Genomic DNA, 24,167 nt, shown 5'->3' on the forward strand with positions numbered 1-24,167 from the left:
ATGTAAAATTGAATCTTGTCAAAAAAAATCGAAAAGCAGTATTAGTGTGAAGTCATCAGAAATTAACAATGCTGAGCAGTCAACCGCAAGGCTGGTGGAAGCAGGTGGCAATTCAACACCAAATGCCACTCCTAAAAGATCTCCATGCCCTCGGAGACCAAGGGTAATATTTAAAAAGATGATTCAATTTCCACCTTACTCCTAACATTTAATCCTTTCGAATCAATCTCTCTCGTCTTTCTCCTTACCTACAAATATATAAACGAAACGACACAATATATACCTACTTATCTTTTGATAATAATTAAAAAATGCATTAAAATTTAAATCTCCTACTATGAGAGAGAAATCTTTACCAAACTAAAAAAAATACTATGTCGATAGTTAATCTTATTTCTTTTTAATCATACAGCATTACAGTAAATAACATTTCTTAATATATAAAACAAGGTTTAGCTTAAAGGTAGGTAGCTATAGGTATATTTTAAATGACATATCAGGAAGGAGTGAATAATACATATTCTATTCATGCTAAATTTGTAAAACATGATAAATAATTGCAGAGAAACATTGCATTAGCCAAACTGCTAGAAGCGTGGAAGATTTTCAACGATCACTGGATGAAGATAACCAACGATCCGTTTCATTGGCAGCTATTGAAAAGTATCACATTTTTTGTTATTGGCTTGAAATTATTTGACGATATTAAGAGGCACAGTTCGATTAATACATGATGATAGCAATTTTTTTAATGAAATAAATATATAAATATCATACACAATTATATTGAATTTTATTGAAATATTATTATAAGTATCTATAGTAATATCACAGTATGTGGTAATATTATAAAGAGGAAAGGTTTGTAATTATGTATGTATGTATGGTTTTCACGCATAAACTACTGGACCGATTTGGATGAAATTTGGCACAGATAATCTTTAGACCCTGAGAAAGAACATAGGCTACCTACTTTTTATTGCGAAATATGTACCACGGGCGAAGCCGGCGCGGACCGCTAGGTTATTATAAAATATAGATTCGAATTTCGAGGGCTCGAGCTTTGTGCCCCCTTCGATTTTTTATAAACTGGATCGGTAGGTATAATAATCCCCTTATTCCCCAATAATATGTGAACCAACCAGTTTGGATGAAATCCCACAGGAATGGGAACTATGCGTAATGCGGGTTTACCTACGCGGGCGGAGAACTATAGTCTGTTTTAATATAAATATTTTCATTTCACGAATTAGTTATCTTAACTACGTAAATGCTATGAAAAAACAATATCAGTTTTCATGTCAAGTACCTAGTACTTGATGAAAGTTTAGTTAAATATATTAAGCTATTGCATAGCTTCTATCGCGGGCCTTGAGCGCGGGGACCGAATCCAGAAATTTAGTTTTTTTTTATATTACTGCGACCAGGCAATCTGCTAGGTAACAATAATTGGCCTTTATATTGTTTGGAACTCCGTCCGGGAACATGATATTGTTTCAAGGGGCTCGTCCAACGACTCCACCCTTGTAGTCCAGTGTTATATTTGTTTAATTTTTATTTATTTCAGAATCTTTTAGCAAGGTTTGTAATGTCCTGTCTTTTTAGCCTGATGTATTGTTGGCCTCCCTCTCCTCTTAACGCTTGAGCAAGGTCGTTGATGTGTACTGAGCCTTTCCTGATATTTCTGGCTGCTTTCGACAATTTGTTTTCGAACTGTGGCTATACCGAGATCAAGGTACATGTATTTATTTGCAATATATTTGGGGATACCAAGTATTGTTCTGAGAGCCTTAGCCTGGAATCTCTCTAGGATTTCAATATTGCTATTGCTGGCAGAGCCCCAAAGCTGTATGCCATAGGTCCAGATTGGCTTTAAGATTGTCTTGTAAATTAGAATTTTACTATTGTCTTTCAATTTTGAGTGGTGACCTATCAGCCAATTTAGGCTACGCAGTTTTCCATGTTCCATTATATTTACTCATGTTCAAAATATGCAACAGCCAACAGGTGAAATTCATGAATTGTTGGTGAATTCACCTGAAGAAAATTTATTATTCAACCCAATCTGCTTTTAAAATAATAAGTCAGTGTATATTATGTATAGAAAGGAGTCTTTCACGGTTCTTTTGGAGAAAGTGGTTATTCAATAATACGTTTACTGTTTCCGTTCATTTCCTATCCCATGTGTTAATCCAAGTAATTACCCTCTATATGTGTGCTAAATTTCATTATCATCGTGTATTTGCGTGAAAGAGTAACAAACATACATGCATACACATGCATCCATCCTCAAAAACATTCGCATTTATAATATTACTAGATTTCCGCCCGCGGCTTCGCCCGCGTTTGCAAAGGAAAAACCGCATAGTTCCCGTTCCCGTGGGATTTCCGGGATAAAAACTATCCTATGTGTTAATCCAAGTTACCCTCTATATGTGTGCTAAATTTCATTGTAATCGGTTCAGTAGTTTTTACGTGAAAGAGTAACAAACATCCATACATCCATACATCCATACATCCATACATCCATACATCCATACATCCTTACAAACTTTCGCCTTTATAATATAAATATAGAAAATATAGATAATAAAAAGAAAAAAATAACGATACAGATTATACAGGAGGGATTCCAGGCTCGTCTGTCTATAGTAACTATTATGGAACTCCTAATAATAAAAGATAAGAAGGGCGTAGGGATGTGACGACCCCATCGCCCACGGTTGGAATATCTATTGTCTACGTGACAATAGATATTCCACCCGTGCAATCAGTCAACCCGCAGGACACCTTGTGGCGGGGTGTCGGGGAGTAGCGACCCCGCGGGAACCGAGTGCTCCCGGGGGAGGCCCCTGTCTTCATCTCCGGCTCGCCTTCACCGGCCGGTCGGAGTGAAGCCTGACGAGGACAGGACCCCCACCTCTGGCTTGCCTTAACCGGCCGGCCAGAGTGGAGTCGCGAGAGCTTTTAGCTCGAAGGGTGGATGCGAAGCGTAAGTGGCGAGTGGGCACGTGATGCTGGACCCTCAGGGAGCGCGTGATCGTAGTTTAAAGTCCAGGGACGCCTCTCCACCCTTAGCTGCTCACAATATGTTGCCCCCTTGTCGCACTATTGCAGCGACTTATTTCGGGGGCCCATACAGTGAGAGGGCGAGTCACCACCTGCCAACAATTTTTTGCTATATCTTAGTAGAAAGGCAGGTGCCATAGTCTTCCATAGTCCTTAATTCCGGTCCATTAACATCCCATTCCATAGCCCAGTTTATTTTATTCCCTTATCTTGCAATAGTCCTACATCGGCCGCGGACTGCCTAGGGCTGTATCTCTATAGTGCAGTCATGGGCAGGCTGCGGCTGGTGTCCCACAACACATTAAAATTCTCGAAAGGGCCTCTGCGTGTTGGATCCGTGTCCCCACGTAAGCCTTCCAAAGATCCGGGTACCGTCCTTCTGGTGGTACCCGAGTATTATGGAACAGAAAAAGATAAGAAAATAAACACTGAGTTGTTTTTGAGCGATTTTGTGATAGAGACAAATAATATATTGAATGTGATATTTACGACTTGTAGGTTAAGTACCTATGTTTGTGGAAGAAATCTCTATCAGTACTGAAACAATTCGAAACAAAAATCACCTATATATAAAACTAAATTATTCGAGTTATGTCGGAGGTGAGAACTTTTGAATCTTTCTTATTTGATTAATGGTTGATGATTATACGGAAAATAATATGAAGGAATCTCTATAGTTATATGACGATCGACTACATATTAAAATATAATTTGGAAAATCCAAAAGTGCACGCCTCATAATTTTTTTTTAATAAATATTTATTAATTATTATTTTTGTTTATTTAATAACAATTAAACCACATCGAATCAGACCCTGAAAAATGAAAGGGTTCTATTCCTGAGCATACTCAAGCGTAAGAGAAAAAAAAAGACTCGATTAGTAAAGTATTTCGGTCGCTATCGTGTTAACAAGAAAAAGGATCCGCACATACAGACACACGGACGTCCAAGACAGAACTTTTTTAAACTGTTTTTTAACTAGTTTAAATAACAAAAATGACATCAAAAATATCATGAACGTTAAAAATAGTGTTTTTTCTTAATATGTGTGTGTATGTATTATCTTACAAGTGCAATGTATGATACATAAAGACATTTTAAGTTTGAAAAATCAGATGTTTTGCGCGAAGTGACAGTAGTACCCACCTCAACGCTTCGCTTATGAGGCGTGCAATAGACATAACATTCCAATGTATATATGTATTTACATCTCAGTTGAAGCTTCTATAGGTAGCCAGGACTTAGTTTTCTTTGTGGCTCTACATTCCACCCGTTTGATTTAGAGACTAAAGAAATTAAGGTAGAGACTTTACTAGAAAGCTCTCTAGTGATTGAAACTAGATAAAGTACTATTTACTTCACATGAACAATAGATATAAATATACATTTTTAAAGTATGGAAAAAATTCGATCATGAAGCTGGATTCGAACCCGCGTCTTCTGTCTTACCAGGGCGTCGCTTGACAACTCGGCCACCCTTTAAAAATGTATTATAGGTTAGTAGTCATTTTGATGAAGGTTTACTGCTTGAGTTATAAATATATTCGTGCTTTGTGGTGTTGAGGTAATTATTAACCTTTTTGTTATCTAACACGCTTTCTCACGAAGCACGTCCGCAACAGGTTTTTGAATTGCTTTTGCCGTTTTGAAGTACATTGACATTTCATATCGCATATTATTGCTCGCAATTTGGTAATTAAGCTCCAAACAATAAACAAATAAGTTTGATACAAAGTACAGTACAAACAAAATTAAATAGTACTTTATCCTACTATTTTAGTACTAGTTTAAACATTAGAAAACCAACGAAAAAGAATTATAGAGGATACACATGTTTTATTTAATAAATTGAGCATAAAGTTTTTGTGAACATTCCTAACACAGTAAAAAGTTTAAAGAGTTTATGTTGAGTTTTTAGTTTCAGTTTTTTATTCTCTGTATCATAATATAATTATAGGCAGGCATATATTATAATATTGAGCATATTAGGTAGGCACTTATGATCTTATATCGTATCTTTCCTAGATGTAGAGCAAAAAATAGAAAGAGCACTTGTTTTTTACGCAAAAAAATATTCAAAACAATCATAGATTTTTATTCATAGATATTATAATATGTATAAAGTTAAAAAATCATAGCTGGATTATTTTTGCATGATTACCAAACATATACAGCTGTTATAAAGTCTTGATACCGGACACAAATATTAAATGATTACAATAAATGGAATGAGAATGAGTAGCGACGCGTGGAAAGTACAAGGAAATCCCGTACGTCAGATGAGCACAACGTCCTTCCAACAAAACACGCTCGCGTTCTGTCCGTGAATTAAAAAATAATAATATATTTATGTACATGACTTAATGTATTGATAACCTTATGCCGCTCAGGTTAATCAGTTGGGTGTTGATTGTCTTGGCCGACACTTGACTTACTTAATTTGTTTTGTTTGTGTGGAAAAGAAACGATGTTTAGTAATATGTGTATAAAAATATGTGTTATTAGTTTCATATTAGTGTCGTCTGCTTTATGTGCTAAAAGTAAGTGTTAAATGATGTGTTGAGAGTTCTCAATGTCATGTGTCACTTCAATAACAAGCTATTCGATTCCTTGTTTTGCAATTATTTCTTCATATTTTTCCTTTGATCAAACAATGTATTGGCAAATATAATGTTAATGCATTACATAATATTAACTTAGGACGGTATGTTTAATTTAGTTAGATATGTAACAAAATTTATCTGATGATTCAATGTGATGATTGTTTCCTATAGAATTTTGGCTTCGTAGCTTGATGCACTTGTCAAGAGTAGGTAGGTATACTAAAAGCCATGATATTTTTCCTTGTTTTATTACACAGCTACAGGGGAAAAGCAGTTACACTGGTATCGTGATAAGCTTGTTGGGGTCACTTTGTGATAAAGATGCTTTACTATAACTATACATATCTCTATATATTATTTATAATAACACTTAAAAGTTATAAATAAATTGGAAGACATAGGAATTTGTGAGTAATTTGCCTACTCTTTCTTTCTTATCAACTCACCATATTATGTTTTCGGTTACCGTTTCAAAATTTTAATCTTGTTAGCTTAGTATTTACCTTACTATGCCAAAATGTAGAAACAAATAATATCTAAATTTAACATTTTGATATCATCATATCATCATCATCAGCATCATCAAAAACTCTTCCATAAGTCTTCTCGAAAACCTGTTCAAAAAGATTTATTCGATTTCGAAAAAAATATTATTCTAAATACTAAAGTAGGTAAGTAAGTAACATAATACTATTATGTTTTTTTAAGTCCATAGGCAACTGGGTATTTTCTAGTGTCCGACCGAAACTGGTTTCCAGGCCGAAACCGAAACCGAAACCGAATGTTCGGCCGTGGCTTCAGTTTCGGCCGAAACCGAAACCGAAACCGAAACTCACGTGGTCAAGTATGAAATTTCTAAAAATACTGAACTTTGGTGCATTTTACCTATTATTTTGCCCTAATTAGGGCATGAAATGAAAACACAGTACATATATTAAATTTGTTGTGATCATTTATTTAATATAAAATAAAAAAATAATATTTTTAAAATATTAATAATAACAATTTTAATTTGAATTATTTTTTCAAATTAAGTTCTCAGTAAAATCAGTCATCTAAATCAAATCAGTAATTGTTACTGTTACTTTAAATACTAAGTTTTGATATTTTGAGATCTTTGGATTGGTATTTGTACTTAGAAGAATAATCAGTCTCTTTTAGGTACCTCTTATATAAAAATAATAATTATTAATTCTCAACTCAACATAGATAATCAAAAATTGTTTCCACCAGCGTGGGTCAACCAACGCTTTGACAGCGTCCGTCAAAGCGTTGCCGAGGAAAACGAAGTTAGGCGAGCGTGAACGTGTGTGAACTAAGTTCACTGAACTTGCGAAATAAGTTTCGGTTTCGGCAAAAGTTTCGGCTGATTTTGGCCGAAACCGAAACTGCGGCCGAAACTTGATTTTTGGCCGAAACTCGGCCGAAACCGAAACCGAAACCGAAAGTTCGGTCGGACACTAGTATTTTCACATACTCTTCGTTATTTTAGTTACAAACCTATATATACCTACTTAAAAGTAAAAATATATAGGTACCTCTATTTTTCAATATAAAAACAAACGTACATCCTCTTGTGGTTAGTTTGCTGATGTGTAGGTATTTATGACATAACATAACAATAAAACAACTGATGCGACGAGTCAAACTTGATTTCACACAAACACTATGGTACCTATAATGCAAATTAATTAATATGAATTAACTATGTCTTGTATTGGTCGAACCACGTAGAACCGAGAAAAAATATTCAGAGGACATTGACACATTAACCCTACAGTAGTCGCGTATCATTCACAATATAATATTTGTAAAAGATAAATGAAACAGTCATAACAAAAAACTTACGTTATTGAACAGAGTACACGAAGGATGAAATAAATGGAGCTATTAGATTTCGACGACGAATTTTGTATCACTGGATTACACGTGTAGACCATGCGACTACTGTAGGGTTGATCACGTTATAAAATGAAACTGGCCGAACTATGGGCCGAACCAATAGACCTCTACATCTAGGTATACATATAATACAAATAAATTGTAAAACATAAGCTTTAGATTCTTGAACACGTACTATATGTATGTATCGTAGCCATATCGTAAATTTTGCCCATTTCATGAAATGATTGATTGATTTTATGAAATGGTCGCATTTCATGAAATGGTTGAATGTCTATTGGCCACATCATGATGTGGTTTGAGCAGATCAATGATAATCTCGTTTCTCGACATGGCGCATAGGCATCTAACGCGCGGTTTTTTCATGAAAATTATGAGCAAAGTTATTTGATTATAATTTTTTTAATTTATATCGTAAAGTTGTTACATATAAATTATTGGTAGAGGCGCTGCAAGCGCTGTTTATGTGTAAAGATGGCGGCGGCTGGTGAAAGTTTTGGCTTTCCCTGAATCGATAAAAATATACAAGAATGATAATGAGGAAAAATTATTTCGTCCTAAATTCAAAAGGCTAACACAATGCTATGTGCTTCATAGATGTTTTTTTGCATATATATGCAATGCATTTGTTGTTATTGAACGATATTTTTAATTTTTATTTAGATATTATTATCGAGTCTTTCGATTCGAGTATTTTTATATCAAAGTAAATACTGACATCATGTAGGTATATTGGATTTAATTTAATTAAAATTATCTTTTCATAAAAAAAATTAAATTCGATCACACATGTATCTACCTAACATGTATATTTTTCTTAGCAGCGCAAACAAGTTTTTTTTTTGTAAAATTTTGAAAGCAACAGCAGGCACCTTCAAGAAACAAAGATAGAAAGTAAGAAATGTTTAAAGAATTGAAACATTTCGATCACGAGACAGAATTCGAACCCGCGTCTTTTGACTTTTCCCTTGATGGGCCCGCGCCTGACCTCTCGGATTTCGGTAATCCCGCCAGAGCAATAGAATTTTTTCTACTCTTTCGGTTTTATGTGTCCAGAGACACCCTAACCCGACTTGTGATCGAATTGTTTCTATTCGTTAAAAATTTCTCATGTGTACATATATGTACAGCATATACATACATAGTTATTACTTATTACGTTTAATTTAAATTCCATTTCAGATGTATGTCGAAATGGTTCCGATTGTAAGAGAGTATCGCTTTGTGAAGGCATATACGGGAATCTGCAGACAAATAACAAAAAATTGTTCATAACTTTTCTCAGAGAACTTCACTGTGGTTTTGACACCGATGAAACTCCCATGGTAAGTTAAAAATTGTAATTAGTATCTACCTAATTATTTAGAATATTGAATGTTTGTAAGTTACTATCAGACACCGGTGTTTGTTTTTCTTTCACAAGTAACAGGGCAATTGAATAGTACGATTTTTCTAAATGGAGATAGTTTCTGTGCTAACATTTTAAATTTTAATTATATTAACGACTCAGGAGTAGGTACCGAACGTTTACTTTCATTCCTAAGTTCCTCCTCTTAAAATCCAACGAACAACAGGTCTTAAATTCATTATTTATTCTCTAACAATTTCAGATATGCTGCCCGCCATTTCCCACATTAAATGAAATGTTGAGTGGGGCAGATTTGTTACCAAATACAACAGTTTGTGGCATACAAAATGACAATAGGATTGTGGGCGGGACACAGACCGAAATTGATGAACATCCATGGATGGCGCTGCTGAAGTATACGAAACGTAAGTATGATACCTAACAGATTTTTCTATAGCTGAGAGCAAAAATTAAGGCTTACATTTCAACAATAGGTAGGTACTTTGATTTCGCATTTAATGACCCAGCTTAAGGAGGTTTTATACATTGATTGATAATCGAATGAATGGACAAAATAAACGAAAAAGTTGAAACCTAGACGAAAAAAGGACATTCGAATTCTATATACCTACGACATACCTACCTAGATAAGTATAATAATATAGTATGACCTATGCAACTTACACTTATTATAATAATTATAGAAACGCAGCTTTTACAAGCCTTTATTTAATGATTAATGTATTTTATGTTCGGAAGAAATTTGTTGAATTTTTTTAACAATTTATTTATGAATCGACATGCTGAAAAAAACAAGTTTCAACTTTCAAGTATCTATGAATTATTGGCAAAATTTTCAAAATGGATTAAAATCTTCATACATTTACTCGAACAACGGAGATATTATCGACATGATGCTGCTTTACGACATAATGCGTAATAGACTGACTGTCCAAATATTCTCGGTAATATCTCACTACAAACACCGTCATTACGAACAAGGCATTGCCAACAGCTATTAAAGGTTCCCCTCGCTTCAACCAAACACCTGCAAAATTCTACACTCTTCCGTCTACCTGATATTTATAACAAGAAATTCTCAAACTACACAATCTCACCACACTACACTATTATACACTACACACACAGTACACACATTCACACATCCTTACCAAACCTTCTATAATGGGTACGTTTTCCTCTTTTTTGTATATATATCATGTCCAAAAAAAAAAAAAAAATTTTCCACTTTATCATTGTTATAATATAATTAATGTAAAACTACTGTCACATTATTGTCTTATTATTGGTATTCCTGTTTATTGGCGTATTGTTTTGTTAAAGTTAATTATAAATATTGTAATACAAATAGCTGTAAGGAATCTGGGTATGTACTTACCTATGTATAAATAAATAAAATATTTTTTAAAGTGAAACTTTTATTACATCGTCTCAAACTTTTTGGTCTGTGTAGCGCATGTCGCGTGTATCGCGGCTGCCGAGTAGGTATACCTACTCGGCAGCCGACCGTTACGCGACATGCGCTACACAAAGCATTGTTCGGAACCGTTCGAACAGTTTCACTTTTACCGTGGTTTCATAAAACCACACAACATTTTTTTTATTTTATATCATTATTTTGTTCCTCTTTCAGCAAAAGGCAGTGGATATTACTGTGGTGGAGTCTTAATATCCTCCAGATATGTTCTCACAGCAGCACATTGTATAAAAGGAGCGGATTTGCCATCAACATGGAGTTTGTATGTAGATTACCTATCAAACTTTATTTCCCATTTAGTATGCAAGAACCTCACTCATAAGCGACCGACTATCCGAGGATATTTGACTTGAAATTTCAGAAATCTAATATGTATTAAAGTATGTAACCCAAATTCGACAAAAAATGTTTTTAACTTTTTTTCCGCGCACCCACTTAGTACCTATCAAGTTTGAAGTTAAGCTTTATGCCAAGTAGGTATTTGTCTTTTGCTGTTAAAAGTTATTTTCCAACTTTTCAGAAATGAAGTGCGTCTCGGAGAGTGGAATCTAAAATCTAAAGAAGATTGCAACAAAGACGATTGTGCCTTGCCTGTTGTGAATGTTCCTGTTGAAGAAGTTATAGCTCATGAGATGTATAATGCACACGATGGAAATCAGCAACATGACATAGCGCTTATCAGATTGGCGCATGAAGTAAATTTTACTGGTGAGTACAAAACATTAAAATTCGGATTATTATTTATTATCTTATACGGATCAAAATATAATCGTTATATCTACCAGACTTATATTAATATATGTATAGAAAGAAATAAGAAAAATCCTAGATCCAATACCTGGAAAAAAGTTACGAAGGGTGAAAGGTCACAAAAACCGCTCTTTCATGATTTTCAGGAAAACTTCATCTAAAATTAATTTTGTTATAATCTTCTTCTTCTTATATATAAAAATGAATCGCAAAATGTGTTGGTAAGCGCATAACTCGAGAACGGCTGAACCGATTTCGATAATTCTTTTTTTATTATATTCCTTGAAGTACGTGGATGGTTCTTATGTAGAGAAAACGTAAACATGTACCACGGGCGAAGCCGGTTCGGACCGCTAGTAGTATAATATAATTAATAAAGTTATTACTTATCTTTTACGGGTACTCATGTTGATGGAATTCCACGTACCTCGATGACTTTTTAGTTATTGTGAGAGCTATAAAGCTTCTGTTAAGCAATATGACTCACGGGAAGTATCTGGGAGTACTGACATCTCATTTTTAACTGTATATTCTAAAACATATGTGAAAATCAGACAATACGTGAATACCTACAGCCGTACAAATAAAAACTTGCTTATTCAAACCTTATGCAATGAATAGATATGATAAGAATAAATAAAGAATAAGGATGTCATAATTTCTTACAAATAAATTTGGAATAACGTCGATGTAACTATGCTCACGCTATGCAATAGGCGCGGAGCGGCAACGTAGCAATTCATTCACAAAATTATGAAAAACATTGAAATTGTCTACGGTTAAACCTTGGTGCTGTCATTTTGACGCTCGTTTGACTTCGTCGAATTTGTTGTGAAGTTTCATCATACAATGTTCTCTTTATTTATTTTTTAAATATTTATTTGAAATAATTTAAATATATCATTAAATGTGCAAGCATATGAAAGAGAATGCTATCCAATATCCGGAGAACAGAAGATAAACCCACCTTGAGATAGAGAGTTGCCAAATAACTGGTACTCAAAACATACAACTCCAAGCTTAGAAGATTTATATTTTCAACGAAAGTTTATATTACTGTCATGGACGTATAAAAAAAGACGGACGGTATATCGCCTAAACATTGCGTGAAGCCTAGTAATGGCGGCGAAACATACATGTGTGTGTGCCATGTTGCCATGGCAACAGCTGTGTTGATGACAATGGCGGCTGTATTTTTTTCTATAAATTTTGCCGTAATAATTTTGTCATTAAAACATAAAAGAAATAACTTGCTTCCCTGTGGAATGTAATCCCTTGTGATTTGTTATTTAAAATTGTACTGTTGCGACACCATTTAACCACGCAAGACGGCATTTTAAATATTTTTTGTGAAACAGTGACGCAGTTAATCAGTCGGTAGTTAACGACGTAATGGCGGCCGACTAGCTTACTATGGTGAGAGTGTGTGCGTGTTTATTGTCTTTACACGATCGCTAGCTTACTATGGTGGCTTCACGTTGTTAGTTCGTAATACGGCGTCCGTCTTTTTTTATACGTCCATGATTACTGTGATAAGTTTAGAAATAAGTGTTTTATGTATGTATGGTTTGGCGCATGTCGTAAATAAATAAATCATTATAAATATCAAAAGGGTTTTTCATAATTTCGTATAATTTGACATTTCATACTAAATTTTCCATTTCAATATAGGTACGTAATGAAATTATTAATTTGCTCAGCTTTTTCTACTTCTCGTATTACTCTCATTGCTATTATCTCAAATTTGGATTGAAAATAGATTCTAAAACTTGTAAAACACAGCACAATGTACTGAAAAATACGCTATAATTCAGTTATGTCAGACTTATACTAGGGTGGTAGCCGGAATAAGGACGGAATAGCATTAGTATGAATACTTATTACGAAGTTATACTAGGTTTCATTTATTACGTGTTTATTTGTATGATTTTTCCTTATTCTTAGTTTATTCTTTTCATAAAATGTTATAACTCGTTTATTTGTACGGCTGCTAATGTTTTTATGTACCTTGATCACAGAATATCTGGAAATCAGCCGATTCCAGATATAAGATGATCAAGGTAAATAAAAAACTACTAAATTCAATGCTAAATTCACGCATTTTCTCATGGCTGATATAAAACTCTCAAAATAATAATTAAAAAGTCATCGATTTATGTCGAATTTCATCAACATGAGTCCCCTTACAAGATAAGTAATAACTTTATTACTTATATTATACCATTATCTATATTTTTTAATAATTATAGTAAACTAATGTTTTTAGTAGGTTATTTCATATATGTCACACTTTTATGTAATAATGTGAATTTGATGATATGTCAGTTATTTCTTTAATGTGTCTGGCATGATGTAAAAAGCATGAAAACTGTCCGGCTCTTGAGGAAACATCTTTTTATACGTCCCCAAGTAACATGTATAAAATTTAGCTTTTATAGGTAGTTACTATAACGAAACTTAGGTATGATCTACTATTTTATACACCTTTACTACCTTTTACCTGCCCAAGTAACCACAACCCATGCTTGATAGTCGCTGGTCGTTCTTATCTGTATAGGACACATATACAGATAAACTTTCAACTTTTATAAAATAACGAAGGTCTGTCCGTCGCGGGCTCTTCATCTATTATAGGCTCGAACCACAATCCCACAGTATGTCTATGGAAAACTCATTTGTTGCATGTGACATACGAATTTCGCGTTATCTCTTTTACTGTGACCACAACACGATGGTAGTTATCTATTTTTTCGCTCAATGAGAGTTTTCGGTCATTGAGCGTATATGTCGTGGTCATATCGTAGATTTGATCATTTCATGATATGAGTGGCCATTTCACGAAATGGTCGCATATCGTGAAATGGCCAACATAGTTTGATCAGATCGTTAAATCGTCAACTTTTCACGATTTGGTCATCCACATTTGGCCAGATCGTATAAAATATAAAGAGTCCATAAAATATTAAAAAAATTCAGAATAACTATATTCTAAAAACTTGTTTAATGTCATTAAAGTTAGTGCCGCGGCAGCGGCCGGCGAATGCCAGAAGCGAATCGTTTTTGCAATAGAAAACAGTTAGGTTAGGTTAGACTTTGATAAACAACGCTTTTTAAAAAACAAACAATTATAATAATATCGTAGTAGTTTCTTAAATTATTTTATTTAAGTCGCATTTTTTCTTAAATACATTTAAGATATCCACATTTTCCATAGTACTCGTACCTCTTCGTCGTAAATTCTTTGCTATGACTTTCTTCATAATATTGTTATTAAACGAATTATGAAGTTTTTAACTGCGAATAATTTAATTTTCGCCAGCGGCCGCCATCTTATCACATAAACACAGAGCTTGCAGCGCCTCTACCAACGATTAATGTAACTATTTTACGATATGATCAAATAATTTTGATCATTTCATGAAAAAACCGTGCGTTAATTGGCCATATCGTGAAACGATTTCTTATCATTGATCTGCCCAAACCACATCATGATGTGGCCAAACTAAATTGGCCATTTCACGATATGCGACCATTTCGTGAAATGGCCACTCATATCATGAAATGATCAAATCTATGATATGACCACGACATATACATAACTAGATTATTACCTACAATAAAAGCATAGGTACTATGATACGTAATTAAATTAAATCATACTTTTTCTATAGAATTTATATTTAAAAACTAGCTGTGCCCGCGACTTCGTCCGCGTGGAATAGTGACTGCATAGTAGTTACTACTTAACACACAATTATTGAGTAAACACGTCTTGAAACACGTACTATCATATATGTACAACTAAATTATAAGTACTTACACATTATTATAAAGTTAAGAAATAAAATAAATAATAACACAAAAGAACTGTTAGTAAAATTTATTACTAAACTGAGCTAGGTATAAAACTTAGGTACAGAAGAGTTCAAAATTTCCAGGATGTGGTTATTCTCCCGCTCCCATATTCCTTCTACTTTCACAGACGTTCAACTTTTCCCTTTCACCCCTAGTAAATGGCAGAACCGATTTTGATCTAAACCATGTCTATTGTCTAATCATACCTATATATTATGTACATGTCATATCCTTTCGTTTGGTACTCCATTTGGATTATGTATCCCCACTATCACCCCTAAGGTGCCCTATATGTAATGAACAGATTAACCAATTTTGATAAAACATGACTACTTAATTGTAATTCACACGTCATTTGATATGCCGCTTGATTATATTATTTGACCACATTCGATTATTCATTCCCACTTTTACCGCTATAAATCAATAAATGGATGAACCGATTTTGATTAAATATGCCTCATCATACTTCTCACGTCAGGTCTAGCCCTTTCATTTGATATGCCACTTGGGTATATTATTTGACAACTTTTATTCCCACTTTTACCCCTATATCAAATAAATGGATGAACCGATTTTGATAACATTGGACTACTTAATTGTTTCTGACAGGTCATCTTTTTTCATTTGATATATCACTTGTGTATAACAGACAACATTCGTTTTTTTCATTCCCACTTTTACCCCTCTATATGTATAATAAATGGATGAACCGATTTTGATTAAATACCTATGCCTCATTATACTTCTCACGTCAGGTCATGCCCTTTCATTTGATATGCCACTTAGGTATATTTGACAACTTTTATTGCCACTTTTATCCAATAAATGGATGAACCAATTTTGATAAAATATGTCTTATTGTACTTTACACGTCATGTCTTTCATTAGATACGTCACTTGAGTATATTTGATAAAATTCATTTATTTATTCCCACTTTTACCCCTATATCAAATAAATGGATGAACCGATTTTGATAAAATTTGACTAATTGTTTCTGACATGTCGTCTATTTTCATTTGATATATCACTTGGGTATAACCTCATAACCTACATTAACAACTAACATTCGTTTTTTTCATTCCCACTTACCCCTATATAATATAATAAACAACTAATGTAACAAAAAAACGCATCTAATTGGTATTACCCGTTAGCGAGCTACGGTGGCACAGACAGACACGCAATACACACATAGCGGACATAACACCCCTCTTTTTGCGTCGGGGGTTAAAAATAATACCTACGACATAAATTCAAAGACCTTTTATATAGAAAATTTACCTAGAAGTAACCATAATGCTACATATTTGTGCAGGTTTTAGACTTATGAGCAAAAATCTAAATAAAGGTCCTCTGACCCCCCCTACTACCCTCTCAGCATAACCACCCCCCCCCCCCCACGCTTGGGGACTTTCGATATGATCATCTGGACATGTCAAGGAATAACTTTAGCGTATAATTTACGTAATAAAGTAATTCATGTATAGAATGCCTTAGCAAATGTTCGCTGTGATTACTTAAATGGTCATAACTTTTTTATTTATGAACCGATTGACATGAAATAAACACTAAATGTTAAATGAAGCTTACCACAATATATTAGTGAAAACCGCATCTAAATCGGATAAGCCGTTTCTGAGATTAGCGTGTTCAAACATACAGACAAACAGACAAACAGACAAAAATTTTTTTAACAACAGTTTTGGGTTTGGGATCGATTTAGTAATAACCCCTGCTAATTTTTTTTTACATATTTTCATTGTACAGACACCACTTTTCTAGAATTTTATTATATGTATTGATGATGATGATGATGATATCTATTTTAATTCTGTAAGAGTAGATCTATACTTATTATTTTTACAGACTTATTATTTTTACAGACTTCGTGAAACCAATATGTTTACCATACACTTCAGAATTTGAGAGAAAGTCATTTCAAGGATTGACAATGGAAGTTGCTGGTTGGGGAAAAACCGAAACAAGTGAGTGCCTCCAGTAAATTTGAAGTTCGTGCCCCGAAAATATATATAAAAATAATTAAAAATTTTAAGAAAGCTAACACTTTCAACTTTCAAACCTTTGTCTGTTTAGTAATATTGTTGCGAACAAAATATCTACAGACCTATGCTACAGACACATAGACTTACTCTTATAGGTTAACTAGCTTTCCGCCCGCGGCTGCGCCCGCGTTTTCAAAGAAAAACCAGCATAGTTCCCGTTCCCGTGGGATTTCCGGGATTAAACCTATCATATGTGTTAATCCAAGTTACCCTTTATACATATGTGTGCTAATTTTCATTATCATCGGTTCAGTAGTTGATGCTAAAGACAAGACTGGGCGAGTTATGGACTGATTGTGATAACATCATTCTATTATTCACAATAATAACGTTTTTTACAGAATCTACATCGGACGTGAAACTCAAAGTGCGTCTGCCAGTAATAGGACAGGAGGATTGTAAAGAAATTTATTCAGCTGCGAACAGAGTGATAACGGATAAGCAAATGTGTGCTGGTGGTGTATCGGGTGAAGACTCTTGCAGAGGTGACTCTGGCGGCCCACTTATGGGTCAAGATAATAAGAATAATAAGGGTAATTGGTTCGCGGTGGGGATAGTGTCGTACGGACCATCCCCATGCGGTACAATCGGATGGCCCGGAGTCTACACGCGTGTTACGCACTTTACCGACTGGATTATTAGAAATATGCGTGCATAATTTCTCGTTCATAAGTCTTTTCAGAGACTTACGTTTATCGTAAGAACAACTTTTAGAACATTCAATATTGAATATTATGATTTTTTTTACTGCAGTCCTGAAGGACCAAGAGACGCTATAACAAATAAGAAATAAATGTAAAGATAGAAATACTTTGTATCCTTAGTAACCCTGAACTCGTAATACAAGATCCCAAAGCTATAACGATAAGAAATTTTCACGCTGATTCCATTATATTATAATATTTAAATATAAATTATGCAAAACAATTGTTTATTTTTCCAATATACTATAAACTTGTGTCTGTTAATATTTATTGAAGCCTGCTGTATAAAGATCAAGGTCTAATTGATCTCATTCCGTCAAGGCCGTGAATTTGCATTACCTACCTATTGGAATCGCTTCGAAATGAAGCATTTTTAAATGTGCCATTTTATCATTTTGTTAAATATACCATATTTATAATAAAAAAATTGCATTATTTCGATTATACCCTGTTCTACGTCATAACGAAAAACAACTTTTAAACCAAACCAAAGTCTCTCAAAGAGAAAAAAAAAGATGACGGTTTGAACATTTATGTTTAACTAGCTGCTCCGCGCGGTTTCACCCCCGTGGCTCCACTCCTGTTGCCCGTAGCGTGATGAAATATAGCCTATAACCTTCCTCGATAAATGGGCTATCTAACACCGAAAGAATTTTTCAAATCGGAGGAGTAGTTCCCGAGATTAGTGCGTTCAAACAAACAAAGAAACAAACAAACAAACTCTTCAGCTTTATAATATTAGTATAGATAGGAAATTATAATAAAAAAAAAAAAACATTTGTAGTGATTAAAAACTTTATTAAATACTAATATAATTTATGCAGTCCTTTCAAATCCTTCCCACGTGTTTCCAGCACCTTAGCCTCACTCCCTTACAAGTTTAAAAGTTATTACATGATTATACACATGCTAACTATTGCTAACTTTCCATATATGTATTAGGAGTAAATACATACACTTGGCACAATATCTTTTATTTGTACTTGATTGGTTTTTACATCTTTGGATAGAAATATAGAATGAAATGAAATGTCCACATTAATTTGAGGCAGAAGTAATACTGATATTATTTGTATCAACTGAAAAAATATAGCAAAGGAAAGCGAAATTACCAAATATTTTCAAGCTTAGTTAACTAACAGTTGTTTTGCCTTTATGTATGATATGATTTTTTTCTTATTTATAACAATGAATTTAAAAATGAGTGAATAATGTGAACTGCGCGTCAAAATAATAAAGGCTGAACTGTTAGCAAACTTTTACATGGCACCAACTATTGCAATTTATAAATAAATAATAATAATTTTACTTTGTGTTTACTAAATATCTGTTTATAATTTCATACAATTTATGTATAGATACTTCATACTATAACAATAATATAAGCTTAAATATAAAACAACATTGTGCGATCTCAATGTATTAATAATATATTCTTCCATTAAAATAATAGCAGATAAAAAACTAAACAGAATATCAATTATAAACTGAGATTCTTACAATCAGTGGAATGTTATTTGGAATGCTTTTTTAAGAGAAAATGTGTCAATGTAAATGTCATTTTCGAACATTAAATTAACATGAAGCTGTTTATAGATAAATAATTCACTATCATAATGTTTTCTTTTAAATTTTCATAAAGCAGATAGATCTCAGTGTAAAATATATCAAAATCTTGTTTCTGAGATCAAATATAAAAAACCTTTACAATATATTAGTACCTTCTCCTTAAAATTAAAATTTATTTAAACATACAAATATTATATTTTGCCAAGACTTCTAAAATTGCTTTTATCAAATAATTACATGTTTAAATTGGGAATGCATGTAGCTTATGTCTACTCTTTAGACTCAAATCCAATTAACTTAATAAATACTATTATATAAATGTATCAAGATCTATTTTCAGGTACAGAGTAGAGATTGTCTAATCTAAAAATGAACGCCCTTCCACTAAACTTAATTGTTTCAATGTGTGAGGACAAATAATTATTGAACCACTTTTATATGTGTGCGCGCGGCGATTCTACTGCAAACTTTGACTTTCGCGCACTGATTTGTCAACTAATCGGGCGATCAGTTCAGGTGCCTAGCATTGTATGGCGGGGAGAGTGCGCTATGTACGGAATGACACGTCCGTTCTGTCGTGCATCGCGTCATTTATGCACTAGTTGGCCAACTGGTCCTGTCGTTCGGGCATGGACAGGACTGGAGGACTGAACGACCAATGAGGCAGACCAATTTGTGTGTATTGCGTCTATACACGTACTTTGAATGTGAGCGTAAACACAGTGGAGGGGCGTTCATTTTTAGATTAGACAATCTCTACCAAATTAAATATCTATGGAACTGTTTATGTGGAACATTATATTATTGTACTAAATACTAATAAGGTGCATTGGGGTAATTCCGGCCACGGGGTAAATACGTTTGTTAAATTAATACGTAAATATCGATAGATTAAGCAAATATGTATGCTAATACATCAAACCTATATATCTTCATGGCCTTCCTTCACGATGCTTATGATAAAGCGATGCTCTAAAGTGGTATTCACAATTTTCTGAAATTACCCCTCATCCGAAATTCCCCCAATGCACTATACTTAACAATGCAAAAGGCAGACCATAAATGTTTTATAGCCATAATTGTCTTATTATGAGCAAATTTAATATTTATTAAATATCAATACTTTTATATAGCTCAATATGACACTTGAAACTAGTACAGTCAGCAACATAAGTCACTTGACATTAAGTCATATCATAATAAATTATTACACAAAGGAAGAAGAAAATCAAACCATTCCTTTCTAATAAGTATTAAGCAAATAATGATATCAAGGCTTACCATTTGTATTTGTTTTAGATTTCAATTTCAAGTAAAATATTTGCTGCTGATATTACATAATAACCAATAGTTTTATTTTATTTAAGACGCAGCTGCGATTTCAACAACAACATCTTGATTTGCAAGGCTGTTATCATCTGCTTGAATGTTTGGAATGTCTTCATTTTCTTCTGTGTTTTTCTCACCAACTGTTTCATTTGTACTGAAGAAATCATCTGTACCATTGACTTTAACTCCATTGACAAGGATGTCTTGTAGTTTGTTACCAAACTCTGCGTCTATTTCCGTAACTGCTTTCAATAGTCTGTCTCTTTGTTCTTCAGCCCATGTGGGAAACCATTCATTGAATAATTTTATCTGTATAAGAATAAATTCAGGGTTTAATTCTAGAGAACTTAACTAAATAAAATTAATGTTATCAATTTCAAATTATTTGTAAAAAATATTATCAAACAGTAAAAGTTATTAGATTATTAAGCAGCTTAATATAGCCATGTTGACTTCCTTTATCTCTAATTGTTAATAGACTTCCTTCCCTTTATTATGTTTCTTTGGTGCATAAGCAATAACCAATGTAGAGAAAGTATCAAAAACTTTTAAATAACAAATCTATCTACTGATTTGTATATATATTTTAGAAAGCTTTACTTTACATAGATTGACTCAAAACTTACACGACACTGGAACAAGCTGACAGGCTTATCTTCACAAGTGAGGGATGCAAGGCCAGCTGCAAGTTGCTCTGGCTTATCACCATGTGCCGCAGCTAATATGGGAAGGAAATCTTCCCTCTGCAGTTCACTGAACTCCTCAAACCATTGGATCATATACCTCAACTGAGCTTCTGATGTTAAACCTGAGTTGGACATGCTGCGCGGTGTATATCTGTATTCTGTTACTGAATCTGAAAGGTTTTTAAAAACTTTTAGCAATTTGAACTAAAGTAAATACCAGTACATGTGGGAGTTCAGTAATAAATATTTTGCTGGTTGTTCTTGTCAAACAATAAAAACTTTTTTGTGTGCTGAGATCTGGTTGAACAATCAGCAGTATTTCATATAAAACTATAATTCACATAAATGAAATTCAAATTTAACCCATTGACCACCAAGCGCCCCAATCGGGGCGCGACACAATAGATTATCTATTGTGTCTGTGATTCCGGGGACTGATGGATTAAAATATGAATAGAGGTTTAAACCTCTATCCGTTCCATAAAATATATTTACTTACTTTCAGGAACAACAGATAAACAAACAGCAGATCCAAATAAAAAACTCATTTTGTTATTAAATTAAATATAAAAATATAAACAATAATTATCATGTATACGATCGGCTACAACGGGATCGACAGTGAAACTAACAATATTACAGTTAACGCGTTAGATGTAACTTATCAACTTTCCATTCAAGCACTGCAAGGTTAAATAATATGCATAATTTCACCTCTCGATAATGTTATATCACACGGCATAACTTTCTATTCATTTAATTACCATACCGATCGAAACATCAGCTTGTTAATATGCTACCGATACATATCAAACTGTTCAAAAATTAATATTGAAATTGGTGTGTGTATGTAGGTATCTAAGTAATTATTAAATTCCAAATGCGTTACCTGAAATATTATATGTATACCCCAAACAAATCCTTTTACACTTCGTTTAATACAAACTAACTTTTCGTTTATTTAATTATATTTCGAGTAAAGTTAAAAAATGTTAAGATTAAAAACAATTAATTTTGAGGAATGTTGTGAGTTGTCAATTGTCAACAGTCAAGTCACATTGACAGTTTTTTGTTTGATTGGCAACTGCCAGGGAAGGAAACAGATTATCTAAGAATATGCCGGTTTTGTAAAGTCCATAAAATTAAAATAACCAATATATTACCTTTTAAAATATGTGCTCCATATGTGCTCTAAGGGCTCTAAGTTTTATAATTTGAGCGTAACATATTAAAGCATTAACAAACATCAATCTTATTGTAGTTTTCATGCAAAATTATATTACATAATTATAATATTATATTATCTCTTTCTTTTAAAATAGAAAACCTGTTCGTATATACAGGGTGTAATCGTGTGCACAGGCGATTATTCCGTAACTATTGCAGATATCAAAAAGGTTTAAACTGATATTGAAAGTACTATAACTAATGAGTAAAATGACAATAACAACTTTTTAAAAATATAACGAGAAATATCAAAAAAATTAACTTGAAACACTCCCATACATTTAATATGAAATATGACAATTCCAAACATGTAATATGAAAAGTTTTGCTTTTTTATTTGACTTTGTGCTTTAATTACTTCGCAAATTATAATGAAAGTTCATTTAGAAACTGTAAATATAGAGCTCGATGTGGAATACAAAGGTATTCCAAAACGAGGATGTCATTTCGAATATTTGATTTGAATACAAAATGTATCCAGGGAGCGTTTAATGTAACATTTTTGGATATTTCCCGTTTTATTTTTAAAAAGTTATTATTGTAATTTTACTCATTAGGTATATATAGTACTATCAATATCAGTTTAAAGCTTTTTGATATCTGTAATAGTTACGGAATAATCGCCTGCGCACACTTAACGATTACACCCTGTATAGAGCAGTGGTGGCTCAGTGGTGAGACCTCGGACTTCGAATCGATAAGTCCGTGGTTCGAGACCATGCGAGCGCGCAGGAAATAAATTGATTTTTCAATGTATACAGCTCGAACGGTGAAAGAAAACATCGTTAAGAAACCGTCATGTCGGAGAATCGCGAAGAATCAAAATTTGATGACATGTGACATCCGCCAAACCACACTTGGCCAGCGTGGTGGATTATAGCCTGTACCCTCGTAGGAGGCCTGTGTCTCATCAGTGGGAACGTATATGGGCTGATGATGACGTTTGTCTAAACTTTTTTAGTAAGGAATAAATCAGGAATCATTACACAAAATCTATTTATTTTTACCTATAGTAGTTTTATAAAACCTGCCTAGTGCCTAAAGCACGCCTAGAGCTAGGTAAGAAATTTTGAGGAATTATTAAAAAAAATGTAACTACTTAATTGTTTTGTTAAAGATCGAATACGGTTTATGAAACCATTGTGATAAAATAATCTGATAGGGTTTATAGTGTTTTCATGTGGTTGGTTTTCCAGATCACTAATCAGCTATAAGTAGGTAGTTTAATAGGCATTATTACATAATATTGTTTTCCAGTTTTAATTCCTTTGTTTGTTTTAATGTAAGTATGTTGGTTTTAATTCCAAATAAAGAAAACTAAAAAAAATGTTTTTTTTGTACGAAAGTCATAACTGCTTATGTAGGTAATAATTTTATTACCTTCTCCTATTTATTCCCATACAAAAGCTCGTAAAGCTTTAAGCTATTTGAATATTCTCCCTATTTGAGAGAGATGCAAAAATTCACAGTTTAAGTACCTACAGACAACGTGGCGTTATTTTCAACTTCCGGGATAGTATTACAGACAAGTTTCAAGAATTAAAAAACTATGTAGTACC

General features: G+C 33.4%; 2 protein-coding genes across 4 annotated transcripts; one reads left to right on the forward strand and one right to left on the reverse strand.

Moving 5' to 3' along the window:
* Positions 1-5,334: 5,334 nt before the first annotated feature.
* Positions 5,335-17,956, forward strand: LOC149900633 (CLIP domain-containing serine protease HP8-like). The gene is made up of 7 exons (XM_090112217.1): positions 5,335-5,610; positions 8,758-8,900; positions 9,186-9,348; positions 10,578-10,683; positions 10,942-11,129; positions 16,914-17,015; positions 17,435-17,956. Exons 1-7 carry the CDS (start codon positions 5,538-5,540, stop codon positions 17,749-17,751), a joined length of 1,092 nt encoding a protein of 363 aa, XP_089968343.1. The 5' UTR covers positions 5,335-5,537; the 3' UTR covers positions 17,752-17,956.
* Positions 17,957-20,170: 2,214 nt separating this feature from the next.
* Positions 20,171-22,421, reverse strand: LOC149900634 (uncharacterized protein C14orf119). 3 transcript variants are annotated; one of them, XM_090112464.1, is made up of 3 exons: positions 22,291-22,421; positions 21,322-21,551; positions 20,171-21,004 (listed from the first exon to the last, which is right to left on the reverse strand). In XM_090112464.1, the coding sequence occupies exons 2-3, from the start codon at positions 21,514-21,516 to the stop codon at positions 20,729-20,731; spliced, it is 471 nt and encodes a 156-aa protein (XP_089968590.1). In that variant the 5' UTR covers positions 21,517-21,551; positions 22,291-22,421; the 3' UTR covers positions 20,171-20,728. The 3 variants fall into 3 exon arrangements, with proteins under 3 accessions (XP_089968590.1, XP_089968588.1, XP_089968589.1); XM_090112462.1 differs by lacking the exon at positions 22,291-22,421 and adding an exon at positions 21,881-22,116; XM_090112463.1 differs by having other exon boundaries at positions 20,175-21,004; positions 22,271-22,421.
* Positions 22,422-24,167: the final 1,746 nt, after the last annotated feature.

Source organism: Colias eurytheme, chromosome 18 (assembly GCF_061535395.1).
Source record: "Colias eurytheme isolate Ceu_HAF_F1 chromosome 18, ilColEury1 Martin Lab GWU primary, whole genome shotgun sequence".
NCBI lineage: Eukaryota > Metazoa > Arthropoda > Insecta > Lepidoptera > Pieridae > Colias > Colias eurytheme.